The sequence below is a fragment of the Ostrinia furnacalis genome, unplaced genomic scaffold (assembly GCF_004193835.3).
Source record: "Ostrinia furnacalis isolate ACB-3 unplaced genomic scaffold, ASM419383v2 OfSCF3056, whole genome shotgun sequence".
Classification (NCBI taxonomy): Eukaryota; Metazoa; Arthropoda; class Insecta; order Lepidoptera; family Crambidae; genus Ostrinia; species Ostrinia furnacalis.
In genome coordinates, this window is record NW_021133295.1 from 377,322 (window position 1) to 399,221 (window position 21,900).

At 39.6% G+C, this 21,900-nt stretch overlaps 2 protein-coding genes across 2 annotated transcripts in view; one reads left to right on the forward strand and one right to left on the reverse strand.

The window, feature by feature from the left end:
- Window positions 1-21,900, forward strand: part of LOC114357165 (uncharacterized) — an 85,901-nt gene that overhangs the window by 63,392 nt on the left and 609 nt on the right. The window contains exons 2-8 of the mRNA XM_028310664.1: window positions 17,521-17,755; window positions 17,984-18,120; window positions 18,218-18,334; window positions 18,462-18,605; window positions 18,716-18,995; window positions 19,069-19,196; window positions 19,518-19,677. Coding sequence (XP_028166465.1) covers window positions 17,521-17,755; window positions 17,984-18,120; window positions 18,218-18,334; window positions 18,462-18,605; window positions 18,716-18,995; window positions 19,069-19,196; window positions 19,518-19,677 — 1,201 coding nt within the window. The remainder of the gene's footprint in view (window positions 1-17,520; window positions 17,756-17,983; window positions 18,121-18,217; window positions 18,335-18,461; window positions 18,606-18,715; window positions 18,996-19,068; window positions 19,197-19,517; window positions 19,678-21,900) is intronic.
- On the reverse strand, window positions 439-6,938 carry LOC114357168 (Excitatory amino acid transporter 1). Its single transcript, XM_028310667.1, has 6 exons — window positions 6,851-6,938; window positions 6,521-6,704; window positions 5,378-5,611; window positions 4,583-4,774; window positions 3,477-3,611; window positions 439-2,948 (listed from the first exon to the last, which is right to left on the reverse strand). The coding sequence occupies exons 2-6, from the start codon at window positions 6,601-6,603 to the stop codon at window positions 2,786-2,788; spliced, it is 807 nt and encodes a 268-aa protein (XP_028166468.1). The 5' UTR covers window positions 6,604-6,704; window positions 6,851-6,938; the 3' UTR covers window positions 439-2,785.

A 21,900-nucleotide genomic window follows, 5' to 3' on the forward strand; every position in this document is an offset into this window, starting at 1 on the left:
ATTTATTTTTAAAAGTGCACATACAAAAAAGATCAATTAGTTTTTAGAGGATCAAATAATATTGTCCCGATAAAAAGTATCCTATGTCCTTCTCCTGGCTCTAAACTACCTCCCTGACAATTTTCAGCTAAATCGGTTCAGCCGTTCTTGAGTTATAAGCGAAGTAACTAACACGACTTTCTTATATATATATAGATTTAAACCTATTACAACATAACAACCCACGATGAAAAGTCCGAATTCAAAATTAATAAAAAATAAGCTTTAGTTTAAAACTAGAGGTACGATAAAAAACAAAACATTCACACTGAAGTGTTTATTAATTAAAATAATTAACATCAATTATTTCCATATAGATAAAACATAAAATATGTCATAGAGTTGTATAGAGCCGCCACAGGTTTGTGCTTAATACTTATCACTATGTATATTTGGTCAATTTTTGGTTCATTTTTAAAGTTTCTATATAATTTCACTTTTTTATTTCATGCTCAAGACTTGTTTGTGATGCGTTTACTCACCTAATAAAGATATACACGGTAAAACAGTGGCTCGTGAATCCAAAGAATATATTAACAGACTAGAAGTATACAAACATTACACCTATATAATATAAGTTTGACTTACGAGTATCATCTATGACAGGGTTGGCGAACCAATGGCACGCGTGCCAATGATGGCACGCGACATAATATTTTGGGCACGCCACCAATCACAAATTCAGTAATTCAATAGTAAATAATGTGTTTTGATTATGAGCTATCGTATTTGCCGTCATCAGTTAGTGCCACTGTAGAGTAAGGTCGTGTCACTCACCAGTGGTGCCACTTGATAGCATTAGGTGTTAATTTAATGGCACGTGTCTATGACTACTTCAAATTTTTTTTAAATAGTGGCACGTTCATACTTAAAGGTTCGCCATCCCTGAGCTATGATATAGAACATTTTAGTCAATACTGAAGTAGGCCGAACACTGATATGGAGTCTAATTACGTAAGACAATTAGGTTTTGCATACGATATAATATCATTTACCTTCAATATAATGATATAAATCCACCAGAAAACAATTGACAGGCAACAAATGACGCGCAACATGTGCACAACGCGTGACTATACTAGAAAGCACAAAGCTCGCTACGAGTTGCAGGAACGTAGAGCTTTTAATTTAAAAGTTACCCTTCGTTGTGTAATGTTGTCCAACACTTTGAGTGTGTTTCGTGCAACTTATTGCCTGATAAAGTAAGTCTGTAATATTTTGTTTTTAAACATCGGGTCAATACTAAGTTTTGATACTTCCAATGTCTTTATTGCAATACATTTAAAACGTGACACATATTATATTATAATAAATTATAAAATAACAGTTTAATAAATATACAATATTTAACATAAAAAGATAAATTTAGACACTTTTGAGTGTTAACTGCTTCACATGAGAATAAATGGAATGCAATGACTATATTGACTGACAATAACTCTACATTGTAATGTATCTTACAAAACAAATTAACAAAAAGTCCTTGACTTATATTATTATGGCACATTTACTGTAATACATCCATAAATATTAGAGCTAAACACTCACTACATACGCAAATGTACATCCATACAAAAATAGATAAACAGTTTTAGCTACAGAGTACGTTTTTGAAAAATGTTTCGAAATGTTGACTGAGTGTAATTTTATTTTTTCCAAAATATAGTGTAAGTTATACATCATTACATTTGTACATGAGATGATGATTGGCTCAAAATCCATTTCACGACATCTCAATTATTTACTGCAATCAATAGAGGACTGTTTTGAGAAATCATGAAAAAGTTTTTAAGTACAGAAATTGCATTTACCTGATGTGAATATATTATCGCCTCTAATGCACTTCCTACAGTATAAATGGCACATCGAGAACACACCGACATTATAAGCTCTCTTAAACGTTCGAAATAGTATAGACTCATAGATGACCATCCAAAGAATTACTAAATTTTTGTCAAAGAATAAGCATCAGGATTATGAAAGTCAGAAGATACAAACGAAATATATTACAATAACATCATGGCTACACCATTCTTACACACAACAATAATCCAAATCTATAATACATTATCGTAAACTTCATATAATACAACACTTCTACGAAATGTTAAGAAATATAAGATTTATATCGCAAACGACAATTTTAAATGTAAATCAACATTGTATCTAACCCAGGCAGCATATCTGAGATTCATAAGACTTAACTAAGAAACAAATTCAGAATCACAACATAAATACGCTTGATCGTTTAATTTATTGTCCTGGCACAAAATAACGGTGTCGTTATTTGAACACAGAACGGTTTTAAGGGCTGTTTTCCATCAAAGCAGAGACGAGGTGACGAGTTGAGATGAGCTGTGACGAGAAGCATAGCAGGCAAGTTATTTCTTCCACCAAAAAGAATCAATTGGAGGTCTGCTCAACCGTTTCCACTAAAGCTGATTCGAAAATACATATAAATAAAGAAATTATTTCTGTCTCATCTTCTTTCATCTTGCCTCTGCTTGAGACCACTTGAGGCGAGACGTAAAAGTAGCGAACTTTTTATTGGTTGCGAAATATGTCACGTCTCCCTTCGTCATGTCACTCCGCATGGAGATATGTAGGTATTATGGAAATTGTTTGGATGTGTCCCGTCTACTTTGGTCCTGTCCCCGCTTTAATCGAGACATGTAAATAACAATCATCTTCTTTCAACTCGTCTTCGCTTCGGTGTCAAATAGCCCTAACCGTTAGTCAAGGCGGTTCAGTGCTCGCCTTTCTCTAGCTCGGTGAGCTCATGCGCAGGCGCCGCCTCGCGGTCGTTCTGGATGGCGCGCGTCTTCTCGATGTCGCCCTGAGAGAGCGACGACACGATGATGGCGCCTAACGCGTCGCACACCACGTTGATCGTCGTCCGGAATCGGTCGCTGAAATTGTTTGGGGATGTTTTAGAAAAGTGCTGGAGTGATGCTTAAAATATCACTTGAAGGAGGATTTGTAGGTATTATAACGATTCAGTGGACCAAACAAAGTTGCACTCATGACAAAATAACTATTTTTGAACCTTTTCAATTCCTACTACTTTCTAGTACTTATTTGGAATACCTACAAATTCATAAAAATAAAACCTGAATAAGTATAAGTTCTGAAACTTAGTTTAATAGAGTGTTTCTAAATTCTGGACTTACTACTGGGACGAAACTAACCAACGCACTGTTACAGTATAATAGTCATAACAGTCAAATTTTTCATTGTTTTTAGACCACAACACAAGCGAATGAGGTACAAAATATGGAGGGAACTATATCCCCACTGCAGAAATTTATATCGATGATGGGACTATTCCCACCTCTAGTTCCCCACTGCTGTAACTCTTGTGACTGTCATTATTTTTATCGACTTAACCAGTTAAGGCCAAGTTATAAAGATTGAACCAATAGTCTAGGAGTACTTACAGCAGCCAGTCGACGGCGAGGATGATGGAGACGTCCTCGGCGGGCAGGTTGACGGTGTCCAGCACCATGACCATGGTCACGAGCCCGGCCTGCGGGATGCCGGCCGCGCCTATGCTCGCCGCCGTGGCGGTCACGCTGCAGACATGCAAGTGCGGGCAAATCCGAGTTTTTATACAATTTGAAGCACATAGTATAGAAAGGTGGATCTAACTGGATCGCGCTGCGCGAGTTCGCGCACTCCTGGCACACAATCAGGCGAAGTTATGAGAAGTGATGACATTTATCAACGATCTACAGCCCGAAGCGAAGTACCGTATTTGTGGTGTCAAGCCCCGGAAGGGGGAGAATTGACTATGAGAAGGGACATGGATCAGATAAATTTGTAGGGAGTCAAGCAAAGCGCCCGGGGAAAAGAGCCCAGAGCAAGTACCCGCGCGCTCTCCCGAGATTCGGTTCATACGCCGTGAGGCAGGAAGAACCATGGGTGGTGGTGGGTTAGTCTAGAAAGGTAAAAGATAACTGAATCCCGACCACTCTACAAATATTCTCACTCCCGTAAAACTGCAAAGTCATAAAGTAAGGAAAAGATAAGTAGCAATATTTATGTATATTAATACTACGTAATTATGTTTCAATACCTAGATTTTTAGACGGGGTCATGAAGCGTATTACATGAATCTGCTAAACATCTTATTGATGTTAGTGTCACTAGTGAAATTGCCCCAATTTACAGCGATTACAAAAATTGTGGTTAAAAACCACATTTTTAAGCTACGATCGCAAAACATGATATTTATCATACAAACATCCATTCTTGTCTACAGTTCGACTCTTGTAAATCTCTCTCTAGTAATTCTTTGGCGTAACTTAAAGGTCTACATTTAACATTGTAGTGAAACATCAAACCATGCTATACGCAATGTGTGTAAATTACTTCATTGTAATCCCTTTAAAAAGAGGCCGACAATAGTAACTGAGTTTCTTGCGCTGCTTCTGCTCAGCACTTGCACATTTATTGTCCTGAAGCAGAGGCAGGGTTAAAGTAATATTGGGACGTATGCAAAAAGCCTACTTGCAAAAAACAAATGAGTTTTTGGGTTTTTTACCTGACAGCAACAATCTTCCCGAACGACATCTCGACTCTCCGCAGCTGCGCGATGAAGATGGCGGCGACGGCCTCGTACAGCGCCGTGCCGTCCATGTTGATGGTGGCGCCGATGGGGATCACGAACCGCGTGATGCGCGGGTCCAGGCCCATGTCGTCGCAGCACCCGATCGTGATCGGCATCGTCGCTGAACTGGAATATTGATGACGTCATAAGATCGACAAGCTATTAAAGTCAAGGGAAACTTACTCAGAATGTTTTGACGCTGTTTCTGGTTGCTTCCATCTTCAAGCAATTGGAATCTGCTTTTTATTAGCTTACAAACTCCCTCGTATTTTAGTTAGTAGACATATCTGCTATAGCGTCACCATCAGGTTTACGAATGGGGTAAGGCGTATGATCATTGGCTTATATTTTTTGTTTCTATTGTAGGTTTTTTTTTCAATGCAATTGTTCTCATTTGATAATTTACATTATAAAAATGACAGCACAGGTTTTTAAATTCCTGAGAATCTTTGCTACTGCAACAGCTACAGAAGAATTAAGAGAATCCCAAGGTTCTTTAAACAATTAGAATAGAATAGTTTTTATTTGAAAGAAAGACATACAAGCAGGAAAGACATAGGTACATAATGAAAAAGATACACAAATGGAGATAGCTGCTTGTGCCCCTCTGACAAAAAGGCCAATTAAAATACAGCCTTGAACTACAACCCTTTGCCCTTTCCAACCCTATGAGCTTTATAAAGAAGTGAATCTCCATTACCTATGTAGTTTTCGGATTCAACTCCTTACCTAGATGCAGTTCCAAACGCAGTCGCCATAACCTGCCCCATCTTCGCGATGTACCGGCACGGCAGCTTCTTGGTAGCCAGGATGAACAGGATGCTGAGCGTGCCGAAGCCGTGCAGGAACAGCCCCAGGAGTACCGTCATGAAGTACAGGCCGAGTCGCCCTACCAGCTCCGCAAAGGAATCGATCTCCATGATCTTGGCGGTCACGAGGAAGAACACTCCGAGGGGTGATAGCCTGGAATAAGACAAAAATTCTCGTCGAACTAAATATCGATGAATGATTATATTATATAGATGTATTATTTTATTTATTTATTATATAGATTCACAGAACTATTTCGGTCTCAGATTTTTATTGAAATTTGGCATATTTACAGTTTTTATAAGCATCGATCGCACGCAAGGGAACATGTACCATTGGGTAGTTTTCGTGCCTCTGCGCTCTGGGCATATAGGTACAGGACGGAATTTTGTAATGCCACCTGGAGGAAAAGTACCCTTAATACTGTAAATATAAAATTTTACTCAAAGAAAACATTCCTTCATTTTTGAAAAGAAAAAGAACTGCATTCAAAGATTTTCGATTTTTTTTCGAAAATTCACCACTAGATATAGCATGACATTTTCTGTAAATAATTAAAATAATTTAAGATTTCATGGTTTTCCTTTAATTTAATTTATTAAGTTTGTTAGAGAGATTTCATCTTTATACTTAACCCTAACGATCGATGCAATAAAATACAGGGTGTAATTTTTGACAGATTTTAGTTGGTTCGAAATAGTTCGAATCCCGGGTGTGGCAAGCAATTTTTTGGAAATCTTTGAATGCAGTTCTATTTCTTTTTAAAAATAAAGGCATGTTTTCTTTGAGTAAAATTTTCTATCTACAATATTAAGAGTACTTTCCCTCCCGGTGGCATTTTAAAATTCCACCCTGTATATGGGTCTAATTAAGTTAAGTAGGCAGTTTACCCACCGAACATAGGTTATGTCTCCCGCAATGTGCTTTCAGATTTTTTTATCTCTTCTCAATCTAAGTTGAACTCTTATAAATCAGCTATTAGGTATGTATTTAGGAGTTACACGGATGACCGGCCATCAAACTAACTGCCGTGTTACTTCCGAATATAAAGTCAATTTTTACCAAATGACCCATCCAGTGATGATCATCATAGCCTCAGACAAAGCGTGGAAGAAGTTTTGCAAAGGTCGGCTCTTCTCTCCCATCTTCCCCAGGGTGATGCCCAGCACCACGCTGAAGCACACCAATCCCAACACATTGCTTCCGCTTTGGTATTCGCCATCGATTTTGTAGGTCTCCAGTTTCCCTGGAAGTTAGAAAAAAGTTATCAAAAATACCAGGTTTTGGAGTCTTACTTCGAGTTCTCATTTGAATTAACTATTCTTCAGATAAACAATTCTTCCTTCTTCTTGTCAATATATTGAATTTTTTTAGTATAATTCAGATTGTTACCTTTAATTGCTTTCGGGTCATCTGGATTGTAATTTAATTTAGTTCGGTAGGTCGCGATCGTTGCTTGCGCTATGTTTTCTGGGAACACGTTTCTGCAAAGAGGAAAATTTTAATATTAGAATTCGGAACTAAAATTCATCATGTCATCATCATGTCAGCCATAGGACGTCCACTGCTGAACATAGGCCTCCCCTAATGCTTTCCACATTGATCGATTGGTAGCGGCCTGCATCCAGCGCTTCCCTGCTACCTTCACGATGTCGTCGGTCCACCTTGTAGGTGGACGTCCCACGCTGCGCCTTCCGGTACGCGGCCTCCATTCCAGAACCTTGCTGCCCCAAGCTAACGACGGCGGACGGTAGTGTAACGTCAACAAAAGCCGAGGTTCTGGGTGAGATCGAGAGGTTTTATGGACAGTTATATACCTCAGTCACCAAACCTGTTGATAGCTCAACCACAGATCCAAGAGCTAAACTAACTCGACACTATACCGAATATATCCCGGACATCAGCCTATACGAGATTAGGATGGCTCTCAAACAGCTAAAGAACAACAAGGCACCGGGTGATGACGGAATAACATCGGAGCTTCTGAACGCGGGTGGAACACCGATACTGAAAGTCCTTCAGAGACTCTTTAACTCCGTCTTACTCCAGGGAACTACGCCAGAGGCATGGAACAGAAGCGTGGTGGTGCTCTTCTTCAAGAAAGGTGATAAGACCTTGCTGAAGAATTACAGACCCATCTCGCTTCTGAGTCATGTCTACAAACTGTTTTCGAGAGTCATCACGAACCGTCTCGCGCGTAGGTTCGATGACTTCCAGCCTCCCGAACAAGCCGGATTCCGAAAAGGTTATAGTACCATAGACCACATCCATACGCTGCGACAGGTTATACAGAAGACTGAGGAGTATAACTTGCCACTATGCTTGGCGTTCGTGGACTATGAGAAGGCCTTCGATTCGATTGAGACTTGGGCAGTGTTACAATCTCTCCAGCGGTGCCGTATTGACTATCGGTATATCGAGGTGCTGAAGTGCTTGTACAAAAACGCCACCATGTCGGTCCGAGTACAGGAGCAGAGCACGAAGGCGATTCCACTGCAGCGAGGCGTTAGGCAGGGAGATGTTATATCTCCGAAACTGTTCACCGCTGCATTGGAGGACGCTTTCAAGCTCCTGGAATGGAAAGGATTCGGCATAAACATTAATGGCGAGTACATCACTCACCTTCGGTTTGCCGACGATATTGTGGTCATGGCAGAATCGTTGGAAGATCTTGGCACAATGCTCGAAGACCTTAATCGAGTTTTCCAACAGGTAGGCCTGAGGATGAACATGGACAAAACGAAGCTTATGTCGAATATCCATGTTGCGCCCTACCCAGTTTCAGTTGGGAGCTCAATTCTCGAGATTGTCGACAAGTATGTCTACCTCGGACAAACGGTCCAGCTAGGTAGGTCCAATTTCGAGAAGGAGGTCAATCGTCGAATCCAACTCGGCTGGGCAGCGTTCGGGAAACTACGTAACATCTTTTCGTCCAAAATACCCCAATGCCTGAAGACGAAAGTCTACAATCAATGTGTGTTACCAGTGATAACTTATGGCTCGGAAACGTGGCCTCTCACTATAGGCCTTATACAGAAGCTCAAAGTTGCACAGCGTGCTATGGAGAGGGCTATGCTTGGTGTTTCTTTGCGAGATCGAATCAGAAATGAGGAAATCCGTAAACGAACTAAAGTCGCTGACATAGCCCGACGGATTAGCAAGCTGAAGTGGCAATGGGCAGGGCACATAGTGCGCAGAACTGACGGCCGATGGGGCAGCAAGGTTCTGTAGAACTAAAATTATTTTACTGTAACTCTCACCAATCGTCTTTAATCGACGATCACGAAGATGAGCTATCCTTATTCCTTATCAGATAAATAATTTTAAAAAAGCATTTTTTTAATTGAGGTACTAAGATACCTTATCAAACAAATAGTAAAAAATCATTTGATTGAGGTATACCTTATTAAATAAATAGTAAAAAAAAGCATTTCATTGTGATGAAACTTGGTACAGGTAGCTTTTTAGGACCTACATTTTTGATTTTATTTAAGTGCTCTTTGTGCACACTACCCATTCCAACAGTAAAATCGTAGTCTCTAAATAAATCCTGAGTGGTGCAATAAAGGTCAAATTCAAAGGTCGAAGTAGGTGTAATCAATGCGTGCTCACGTTAATCCCCGAAATGACGTGGGAAGGTCGAATCAACGGTCATCAAGTCATCGAATGCATACTCGAGATATCGCCCTTGTTAATGTAATGATGACCATTAATGGTAGGACATTTCTTAGCTTTACTCGTACATAAACAAAAATAAAAGCTTCGCAGGAAGGTATTGTACCAAACTATTCCAATTCAAAGCGCGCGCTACCACTGTCAAGTGGATGGATGACTACTTACTTGTACATTAAATTGTTGAATAAAAATGTGTGCCAAAACGTGAAAGTTTTTTTTTTCTAATTGCACAGTTTATGGTAAACAGTGACAACATTTGACACACTTACGAGTATGTTGAACACAAAATGTTCTCCATAAGTAAACAACGAAACACAGTTCCACTGCCCAAAACTCCTTGGCCATATAATCCTCTTATTATTCTATTACAAAAGTCTCACAAGACAGCGCGAGCATCGTGATATTAGCCTACGGGCATTCATAGCTCTGTCAAGAGCAAGGCTTGTTATGAATTCAATAGAGAATAGAATTTGGGATCTGCAATCGACCTCGAGGGCCGTCAGTTGTCAAGCAGACCTATTCCCAACTTAAAGGACGCAGATAATTGCTATTTGGATTGGAAAACTTTTGGAACGGGTTTCGTAATATTTTCCTCTTGAGTTTTAATTCGCCCAGTTCATCAGCTTAACCAAGGCCCGAGATTTGAATTTGCTATAATTTTGTTAGGATGCATTGTTAAGTATTTTATTTTGGGTAAGTATGACCAAAAGAATTTTATGCAATTCTTGCACAATGTGAAGTTTGTATATCCAGCGATAGGGGTATACATTGTAAATTAAGAATCCAGGTGAAGTAAGATACATTATGTATGTAGGAGCGTCGGGCACTCGGACGGCACCAGAAGCATACTGTTTACCTACCTATGTGGGCGTATGGGAACACGTGCGAGTGGACACTAACTTTATTTATTGCGCCCCGCGCGCCGATATGTATATCACCCCTCAAAAGATTCTTACTATCTAATGCAGGAATATAACAATATAAATGAATACAGTTCCCAGAAAAAAAGAAAATATTCTCAAATTACTTAAACGTAATCCGATACCGCAAAGTAAGAAGTTTTCTATCATTTTCATGGCGGAAAAATTTGATATCAAATCACATCCCGATTGCTCCTAAATTGCGCTCGAGGCCTTCTGTTAACATTCCCGAGAACGGTGACTCAAGTACTTCGCTATTGAGTTACCCTCAAAATTGGGACGCGGCACGTGGAACGTCAAATATTCAGTTAATCTTGTTTACTTATAATTTAGTCGCTGTTATGCAAAATAAATCCAATAAAATTAAATTTCCTGTCCCATAAATTACATGGGTGAGCAACGTACTACACCCACATAGTAACGTTGGTTTGGTACAAGTACTGATTGGACAAGAAGACATTATTTCGTTATTATTGAAGCAACTACCACATTGGTATCTAAACACCAATAAGTAGAGTTTAAAGAATCTGACATCAGGTTGTGTAGGTACATACGTTGCTGAAGGGCTGTTACTAGTTTCTATTTGGTTAACTTATCATTCGCTGACCATCAGTTGTAGAATTTGACTATCAAAACTTAACGGTCAAAAGATGGCGTTCAGTTTTGTAGTTCAAGCCTCAACTGGGGGCAGGGTGTACGCAGTCGTGAACAGACACACAATGACACCTGGCATTTGCTTCGCGCCAATTTGACGCATCGTTGTTTTATTTGATTGATCTAGATCTAGGGTTGTTAAAATTCGAAGTACGCTATTTTGACTTTCGTTCTTCTTTCTTCCTAAATATAACAAACAATGCTTTCCTGTTTTTTGTTCTCTCTATCTCTTAGAGTTCTTAGACTGCTTTAAAAGTACATGACACTAGGGGGCCTTTTTTGAAAGTTTGCTTAAACGTAATTGGTTGGACCGAATGTCTGAAGACAATATTAATTCAATTTTCCACTTGCGAAAGATTAGCTCTTTCGTTTCTATTATTAAGACAGCTATTTGTAACACAGAATCCTTAATCCAGTCGCCATCCCTGATAAGGCATATCTAGGGCGCTATATAAATAGTGCTCTGATGAAGAGTGACGAGCAGGGAACCGCCTCCCCAACCACTTCGCTCTGTCACTAACGACATTACCTCGTCACGTCACAACTTCACTTATCCATTGCGTGTACTACTCTAAGCGTGACCGTGCAATACCAAGCGAGCCAGCAATGAACTCAAAACAACGCGTAACGACACCGTGCGCACGAGTATGCGTCACCGTGAATGATGAATGGGTACCAGATAAAATTGCATGTAATTAGAGTGAATTGGAACGTGTGAGTGCATATCTAACAAGGAAAATGGCAGTCATCTTTGAACTAAATTTGGAGTATAGGGTTACGAAAGTTTGGTGTTTTATTAAGGCAAGGTAATTCTCGGAACTTTTCAGGCTTAAATGTTGAAAGGTTTTGAAAATGTTACCTTTAGAAGATATAAGATAGAAAAATAAACTGAAAATGTCAAAATCGGAATATAGCCTAACGATGGAAAACAAAATAGCGTTAAGTTTACGATATATTAGTTCGCTATCGCATTTTACTGAAAAGGTCAGGAAAATTATCCATTTCAAGGCGGCAGGAAAGTTATGTTCCTATTCGTTGTTATTATAATATATGCTCGTTAATATAACACGATCGATAAATTCGATAAATGACGAACTAACGAATTAGGCAAGTGACTAATCAACCAGCACCGACCGTGACGCCTCGTGGCGTTGATCTTTAACCTGACTGTAAGTGTGAATATAGATCGGCCAGTCTTTTACCAGAATCACGTGTAGGGATTGAAATCTTCAACATTTTAATTTTCTTTCCTATAAATCTCATACGGTCTTATTCATAATAAAATGCTAATATAGGTTTAAAACCTACATTAGCTAAAACGTTTGATAGGCTTAAAACACTCTTATAAACCTNAAAATACATTACTTTTTTCACTTCTTTTTCAGTTATTTTCCAACACAAGAAAAACCAGGTCATTAAGGTATGTTTTATTTGAATTGTATTTTTAGTATTTGAGCTATTCTACAAAACGAATGTAAATTTATTAGTCTACGTCTATTAGTTTCGACGTAATTGTTGAACAAAGATACCCCTTCCCAGCAGCAGACGTAGACTAATAAATTTACATTCGTTTTGTAGAATAGCTCAAATACCTGGTTTTTCTTGTGTTGGAAAATAACTGAAAAAGAAGTGAAAAAAGTAATGTATTTTTCTAATTAAATCCATTCTTACTCCCATAAAATGTATGAAACTTGTGTCTGCTTTCTTCTTCTACTAATAGATAATTTTATTGGCTATCGTATGATATAAAATATTTGCCTATAAATGTTAAGCTACCCACGCTTTCACTTGTTTTTTAAAGAAGAGGTGTAAACTAAAAATTAAAAACTTAAATCGATGTAATTTTTCGAGAAATGGGTCAGGCCCCAAATTTGAAGTATTTTCATCGATAAAATTGTCCATAGATTACGCCCTTAAAGTTTGATCACTACATGCCCGGACACACTGTATAAAGCTCAAAATTAGATAACCATACTAAGAGTTATTATAAAGAAGACGTTACATCTACTTACTAATAGATTTTTAATAGAAGAAAGCAGTATTTTATATCAGATAAAGATATTTTAATAAAGGGGATAATACTCCTACATTTATCGATATTTAGCAATGCGTATTTAATAAAATAAATATAATCATACTTACCTATTCTACCTACTCATATTTTGTAAATACACAATTTGCACTTTCAACTTTTAAACTCTCCCGCACTAAAAAAATCACGTAGCTACCTTATTAGGAAAAAAAATGATATCACTAAATTAATGTAACAATTAAATACGAGGTTTAAAATTATCTACTCCAATTCTAGTTTTGCACTTTTAGATCGTGGTTCCTAGGTTATCTTTCCAACTTTTCCCGGGACTATCTTGTCTTCATTATTTCAGTTTTTTGAATAAAAAATATTTTTGGCAATATTTTACGATATCCAAAAATATTACTTGTATAATCTTGAGACGTCTCTATGACCTGTAGAAAATAGAAATTGTTTCTTAATTTCGCTACTTGAAGCAATAATTTTCTTAATAAGTTATTTACTGTACAGTTAAGATTGTATTTTAGTGATATTTAGGTACCCTTAAGCGTTAAATACTAATAATATTCATAGTTGTAATTTAAATAATAATCTAGTCTTTACGTATAATAACCATTTTGGACAAATTGTAATCAAGTATCTGTGTTTAAACAACAATAAATCATTTGAGAATAAAATTTTATTTATTTTTCATCTTTACCCAAAATTTTAATTATCGTTATAGCGGGGGCCCCTAGGTAGTTGCTTACTCTGCCTAGTGGTTAATCCGGCCCTGGCCCCCTAGACAAAACGCACTTTTTGATCGAATCCGTCAAAACTCCATACAAAAAAGGGACTTTTTGACCACTTATCGACTGGTTTACGATTATAATTTGCACTTTGTCTAGACCCACTGGGCCCCCCGTACAGTCAACGTCAATAGATGGTGACACCCAAAGTGGTCAAAAAGTTGATAACACAACCTTATTCCAATTGTAACAAAGACTTGTTGCGGATTTTTTGGCTACTTTGGGTGTCACGAACTATTTGACGCTGACTCTTAAGCCTTGATCACACGTACCGAGCAAACGGGCGAGACAGTGCTCTCGGCCGAGTACTCGGTGTGTATGGACATTACGCAGAGTCCTCGAGTATGTGACTCGCTCACCCAACTGTCTCGACCGAGTAAACATTTTACTGTCTCGCCCGTCCACTCGGTAGGTGTGATCAAGGCTTTATGGCGGATTTACACTACGCGGAAATTAGCCGAGTCAAGTCAAAAGTGTCAGTGGAGTGGGGATGAAATTAATTCATTTTTCATCCTCACCCCACTGTATTTTTGACTTGACTTGGTTAATTTCCGCGCAGCAGTGTAAAAGCGCCATTATAATTGAGATGGTGGTAGCTCGCTCGCTGCCCTTGCAACTAAAGAAAAAGGCAGCTAGTTTAAAATAAAACACATTTTTATGCGAAGCGCATTTATTTATTTATTCATTTCAGTTACATAATCGAACAACGATCTAATTAATATTTCTCTTACAATTAAAACTGGATTTATAATATAAAAACATTTAACGTTACATTCCTATGCTACAAAAAATGTCGCAGTCAAAATGTTAAACTTGACTTTTGCCAAAACGCCCAAGTATTTTTTATAGAAAAAAATCAAAAAATACAGCGAGAATAAAACGTCTAGCTTTTTTTCAGGGACAGTAGGTGTAGCGGTAAGCAAAACTCTTTGCGCCGGGTATAGGCTACGGCGGTTGCGATGGTAACCAGGTTGTTGTTGATGTCAGGAGAACGTCAAGTAGTAAAATAGGAGATTTTACAATATATTATATTTTATTCAAAAGTGACTACGTGAGTTTCCATATTAAGCCACGTACCCTTTATTGGTGACCCCGATTTTCGTCCAATTTGTCTACAACTGTACTGCTTAATTGCTGCAAAGGACAAGGACTACTTTTACACCTCAGACCTGAACTCCCGACCAAGGGTCGAGTAACGAGTTCCAACTTCATTTTGGAACCGTATCACCCCGTGCCCGAGCTCACACCTAGAAGTTGACACACAATTTGTTCCGTGTTGCTTGCTCCGTGCTCCGTGTTCCGGGTTGACACACCACGCCGCGTTCACCACAGAGGGAAGAGGCGTTCACCTGCCTTGTGAATGCTGAGCACCTACCTGTTTGCTGGACAACGCGACAGTTTGCAAGTTTTTGAGTGTTTTTATTTTTATTTTTATTACAATATTTAATTATATTAATGTAAATAATTTTGTGTAATGGTGTACAGTTGTTTATATAGGATGGTTATCTTTAAAATTCATGTCTAGTTGCAATATTGTGAGCCGTAGCTATACAGGGTGCATTTTGTTTTTAATTGGCTTTGCGAATGTTGTTTTAGCACCGCTACCCCTTCACCGTTTTTTTTATAATTTGTGTTCGTCTTGAGGTTTCTTTTTTCATAATAGTGCATTAACATGTCGACACAGGATTTGGAACGTCAGATTTCTGAATTAAAAACCAAGCTTGATTCCTTACAGTGCCCATCACAAGCTTCACATGTATCTGCCGTGTCGGTTAAATTGCCACCCTTTTGGGCCGACAAGCCTACTACGTGGTTCGGTTTAGTTGAGGCACAATTTCACATAGCTGGTATTACTCAGGACATCACCAAATACAGTCATGTCATTTCCATGTTAGGCACCCGGGTGGCTGATGAAATCGAAGATATAATTGCGAGCCCACCAAAGGAAAACAAGTACGAGTGTCTCAAGGCTGAGCTTACGAAGCGGTTATCGACTTCGAGGGAGCAGCGGATTCGTCAACTTTTGGACGAGGAGCAACTGGGAGATAGAAAGCCATCACAATTCCTGCGGCACCTTCGCTTGCTAGCGGGCGACGTTCTGCCTAATGATGATTTCTTGCGGGAGTTGTGGTTAAGGCGCCTTCCACAAAACGTCCAGGTAATTTTGACAGCGCAGGTCGATTTACCTCTCAGTAAAGTGGCTGAAATTGCTGATAAAGTTATGGAGGTAGCTCCACCTATTATGGGATCTGTCGTGGATGCCGTTGAAGCGAATACGCCGACTTTGACAAGTTTAGTACAGCGAATTGATGCGTTGGCTGAAAAAGTGGAGGCTCTACGCTCTAGCAACTCTAGTATTCAGCGAGGTCAATCTTCGTCTAAGTCTCCAGAGCGTGTTAACAAGCGGCTTTGCAGATTTCATAAGCGTTTCGGTGAAAAGGCTCACAGGTGCATTTCTCCATGTTCTTGGGAGGAAAATGTCAATAAAGCAAAAAACTAGACAGGCAGTCATTGATGGCGGCATCTGACTGTCTAGAGCCCGGCCGCCGGTTATTTGTTACTGATGTGTCATCTAAGCGTCGTTTTTTGATCGATACTGGTTCTGACCTCTGCTGCTTTCCGCGTCGTCTTCTAAGAGGAACTCATTCCTCTTCAGATTATGTGTTAGGTGCAGCTAATGGGAGCTCAATCAGGACCTATGGCACAGTGACTCTACGCCTTAATCTAGGGTTACGCCGGGTCTTTCATTGGAACTTTGTAATTGCCGATGTCAGCATACCAATAATTGGATCTGATTTCTTGGCGCATTACAGTCTATTACCAGACCTTCGTAATAAACGACTAATAGACGGAACTACTAATTGCTCGACTGCTGTTTCAGTGGATAAGACTTCACAGGCCAGTATTAGAGCGGTGTCCATTAATCAGTCACCATTTTCCGAGATTTTGCTCGAGTTTCCAGATCTGACTAAGCCACCTGGCTTACCGCGAGTTGTCAAACACTCTACAGTTCACCACATTATCACAACTGAAGGCCCTCCGGTTTCGAGTCGCCCACGCCGTCTAGCTCCGGAGAAGCTGTTAGAGGCAAAAAGAGAGTTTGATGACATGGTTGCCTGCGGGACAGCACGTCCTTCAAGCAGTCCGTGGTCTTCTCCTCTTCATATGGCGCGCAAAGGAGAAAATGGTTGGCGTCCTTGTGGGGATTTTCGCGCTTTAAATGCCAGGACGGTGCCTGATCGATATCCTGTGAGGCACATTGCTGATTTTGCTAACACGCTATCAGGATCTACTATATTTTCAACTATAGACCTGGTGAAAGCGTACCAGCAAATTCCAGTGAACGAGGCAGATATTTGCAAGACGGCCATAACCACTCCTTTTGGGTTATTCGAGTTTCCTTTCATGACCTTTGGTTTGCGTAATGCTGGACAAACGTTTCAGCGTTTTATTGACGAGGTCGTGAAAGGACTCGATTTTTGCTTCCCTTATGTTGATGACATCCTTGTGTACTCCAAGGATGCAGTCCAGCATGCGCAGCATCTTCGTACCCTGTTTCGTCGTCTTGTTGATTATGGTGTGGTTATCAACACGTCTAAATGTGTGTTTGGTGCGCCTGAGGTAACCTTTCTAGGTTATCAGGTGTCCAAAGAAGGTATTCGCCCTCCATTAAAACGTATTGAGGCCTTAAGAGATTATCCTTTGCCATTGACGGTACAAGGTCTTCGTCGTTTCTTGNTGCCTTGTCTAGCATAAAAAAAAAAAAAAAACACCATACTTATGTCCATGCACCATCTAAGTGCACCATACACGATCTTAAAATGCTACCTAGCACCCTTTTAGCAACTCTAATTCGTTCAAGTATATGGCATGGCCATCGCTCTATTAAAATTAGTGAAAGAAGATACCCAGAATTCCTAGTGGATGAAGGATTTTTTGTAATAATTCTTCTTCATGCTACCTACTCTCTATTTTCACTAAAAATCGTTCCAGGTATTACGAGAACAACCCCAAAAGATCTTTGACTTCATAGCAAACTACTTATCAGTGCTGCTCATCACGAGGGAGCATGGCATCCTCTCCTTGAGAATACTTGAAGACCTATGCGACTGCAAGCCCTCGGTCACCGAACACCTGATGCAGTTGGGCATGGAGAGAGCCCAGGCTGAAATGCTGTCCCAAGTGATTAAGGAGGAGGTTGAGGGATTCGAGCCTATTGAGGGAAGAGGTTCGTTTATAATCATACGAAAAACTAAACAAAGTTGTATACTAAAAAGGAAATAGGTCATTCTACAATTATCTTCAGTTACAGGTTGTGGATATAACCTATAAGAGGCATAACTTTGCAACGTGCATAAAAGATTTGTCATATAAGTACTAAATAGAATAATTTGAAGACAGTACCTAATTATTAATTCCTTTTTCATTTAAAGTAAAACAAATATTTTTGTTAAAGAGAAAGTAAAGGAGATGCAAATAATGAAGAAGATTCTCCAAAGGACCGTCCTAGATGAGGACATGGCCGCCAAAGTGTGCCAAATCTCTAGAAACGCTTACCGAGACTATTGGTACCGAAAGAAGCTATTGGAGAAGGTACCTACATAAAATGGAATATGTATATCGTCGTAATATAGACGAATAGGCACTTTGATGTGTTTAACTAGGTACTACTACTATACCACATTTTCAGAGCATGAAAGTCCAACCTGATGAGCCTTGGGAAATTGCTGCACAGCATACCTTAGAACTTTACAAGAAGACTAAACCGTCATTTACTGAATTGACAAGAGCTACTGAGAAGATTCAGGTAATCCTTACAATAGGTATTCATGTTTTCAGTGTGTCAAAATAAATGTATCTTATTCTAACCTGATGTAGTTAGTTAAAATAAACGTTCAATTTACCCCTACCTGTAGACTTATCTTATATTTTAGGCAGCCTACAGAGGATACCACATCCGCAAGAATCTGCTAACTCACTTGAAACCGAAGAAAAAGAAGATGGGACCAAAAGTTGAACTACTTGGACCTCCAATTGACGTTGCAGCATCAAGAGAAATAGACCTTGGACCTATGATCGTAAGAGTTCATTGTGCAAAAAATTATAGGAGTTACTGTATTATTTCTTTCAATAAATATCAAAATTACGGGCGTAGTAAGCGCATATTACAAGCTTTTTGTTTGTCCAGGATATAAAAGTCCAAGAAGACGACGTCAATACAATGTTTGATGAATATGCCGGCGAAAAACTTGGTCTGGGCTATGATCCTATGAAGACAATAACCCACGTAGATGGTGAAGACTTCCTGCCTGAGCAAGTGGGGTCACGAGCCAGCCGAGCTATGAGCCAGTTCGCTGGTCTGCCATCAACCAAGAGCCTGACTGGGGCTGAGCTGACCAAGTCCAGAATGAGTCGCGTTGAAGACGTGGCAGAATCGAGGCAGAGTTGGGTGCCCAGTCAATTTGATGGTTAATATCGAACTAGTGAAACTGGTCAGAAAAAAAAGATGAACTTCATTAATATTCTTCTTCTATTTCACAGCAACGTCACGTCAGAGTCGCATGCAAAGTCAGATTTCCGAGAGTGGCCGCGTGAGCCGCCTGCCGAGCCAGATGCCTGTGTCTGCTACTGATTTGGAGGCGTCATTGCACAAGATTTCTTTCGCCGAGGTTATTTATTCTTTTTATAGTCCCCACTCATTTCCACTGCTACAATACTGGCTACACAGGAGTTGCAGCAGGAAGAACGAGAGGTGGGAATAGTCCCGGTTTATCTTTATTCCTTTTGATAAGATAGTGGACTTACCTTTATCGCGAGTGGGTTGATCAATGTGTCTAAATCTCTTCAATATTTGGTGACTCTTGGTTATAACGAATCATCCTAATATGTATGCCTGATTTGTAGTACTATTGAAGAATAGCACCCCAAATCACATAAGATTATCTCAAATCGTTTACGAATCTACAAATAGTTTGTCATCTGATAAACAGAGACCGCCAGAAGTGATACCAGACTTCGAACCTGAAGATGAAGCCGAGCCTGGCTTAGCCGAAGTTCAAGAGATTCAGGAGGTACAAGAGGAGCCAGGGATTGAACCGGCTGAGGCCGTGGAGGGAGAGCCCGCCCAGGAGGTGCCTGAAGACATTCCAGGTATGGTTTAAGTAAATGATTTATTTTAGCGGATTTGTGATTAAAATTACAACTACCAGCCGTGCAAATCGGATGCGTCTTATCATTTTTCTCACGATATGTCAACAAGGTTATCAAAAACATTGAAAAATGTCTGAGCAAACTTTTCCTAAAGGTATCGCATACGATAAAAATGTAGTATCTTTCAATACGTTACAGTAATGGCGCGAGGTCACTGCATAGAAAGTAAAACCATAACCATTTAGATTTGTTCCAGTAATAATCGTTTAGTCTGATGTATGTTGTGACACATGTACCTGTTCAAAACTTTATTGCCCAGAAAATTTATACAATAAGCAAACGTAATCCATATAACCTATTACCTACATAATAATATGGATGCCTGCATAGATTAACCGATTTGAATCTAAACATCTCCCTTGTATAAAGTTAATGATTTGATGTCCCTTAAAGCCAACGTAACGTTTAAGTTATGTTCTTTTTCCTACTTATTTTACTTTGCAAAACAGTGCCAAGATTACATTTTACGCAGTAACCAACACAAGACACAATGGCGCCACATAAAGTATGTTTAAGTATGCCTAGACTACAATCACGATTCACGACTAACAAACGATTGTTAGGCAACATATTACATCACCCCGAAATATGTTACGACGATTCTGCCATTCTTAATCTATCATTGCATCTGACCGTCCAAAAACACCGACTATATTTATTATGTAAGCTTGCAAAATAGACGTCCGTTGCGTACTTGAAGATATTTTAACATATTTGCGAAAGAAGGTCGATGCTATTTTACGACTTAGCACTCCAAAATGGTTTTGCCTTACTTTTACCTTACCTTAAATCTTAACTGCTCTCTCCCCAGGTCGTCTGTAAGAAATCGCTTCTTTCTTAGCGACAAAACCGCCTAAATTGAAATTGAGACAAAATTATTGACGTTTCCATCTCTTTTTAACTCCTTTAATGTACAAAGCATCTTTAGCAGTAGGAATTTTTAACTGGAAAACACATCATCACATCTTCAGTATTCATCAAAATGACCCTAAGGTTATTCAAAAACTTATCCGCAATTTCGCTTAAATACACATTCAAACCTAAACCACGGCAACGGTTACAAGGGTTGTCCTTGGGTCACATCGCAATAACCAGGTCACCAACCCCGTGTGGGTAACCCAAGGTTACCGATTGCGAAATGGATGACACATCGCCTTGCACTTGAATGTGCAACTAATCTGTTTTACCCAAAACCGACTCAGAGTGTCGCCTTTTTATAGATGTGAAATTCCACGAGGATAACCTCACAAGATTTTTATGAAAATATATTAAATTGTCTCAGTTTACAATATCATCCTTGTTGTCCAAGTGAGAATTTTTGATCCAGGGTAACATTTCGACAAACTGAGATCAATTTCCAGTGCTATTATAAAGATCTCATTCTGAATTGACCTGGATGAGGAATAAAACCTGGAACCCGATGCGACAAGGCGATCAAAGCTAGCATTTACGATCTGATCTCATCTTAGGCCGGCAATACACGGACCGCTTGAAGCAGTCAGGGTCGACAGCTTCAAGCTGCAACTGCACAGTGAACTGCAGAATTCTATGGACGCACATACACGAACCGCTCGAGCAGTTGCAACTGATTCGGACGGTCGACAGCACGGTGAATTTTCATCGTGCGGTCAAGCAGTCGCCAGCCATACACTGACTGCTCGAGCTGTCGACAGCTCTCGCGTAGTTTCTTCGCCCACTTTCTTCATTTCACGGCGCGCGCGCTTATGATTTGTTGAGCGGTTAATACCAACTGCTCGAGCAGTTATCATTGGCCGCTTCAAGCTGTTGACTCTTGACTGCAAGAGCGGTCCGTGTATGTTGATCACTGACTAACTGCTCGAGCTGTCCGTGTATTGCCGGCCTTACTTTATCTAATTAATTTCGTTTGTGAGTCTAAGTGACAGTTAAACTTGCCACCGAGACTAACACAGCCTTCATTGATTGGGTTTTGATGGCATCTAGCAGTAGACCCTGGATATAAATACAGAGGTTGCAGTCATAGGAAGAAAATGAGAGGTGGAATGCCGAGTGGTAACAACGAGAATTAAAAGTTGTTTTGTATGGCATCGAGCAGTATAAAGAATGTCATCATCATCATCATTATCTTTTCAGCCACAGGACGTCCACTGCTGAACATAGGCCTCCCCCAATGACTTCCACATC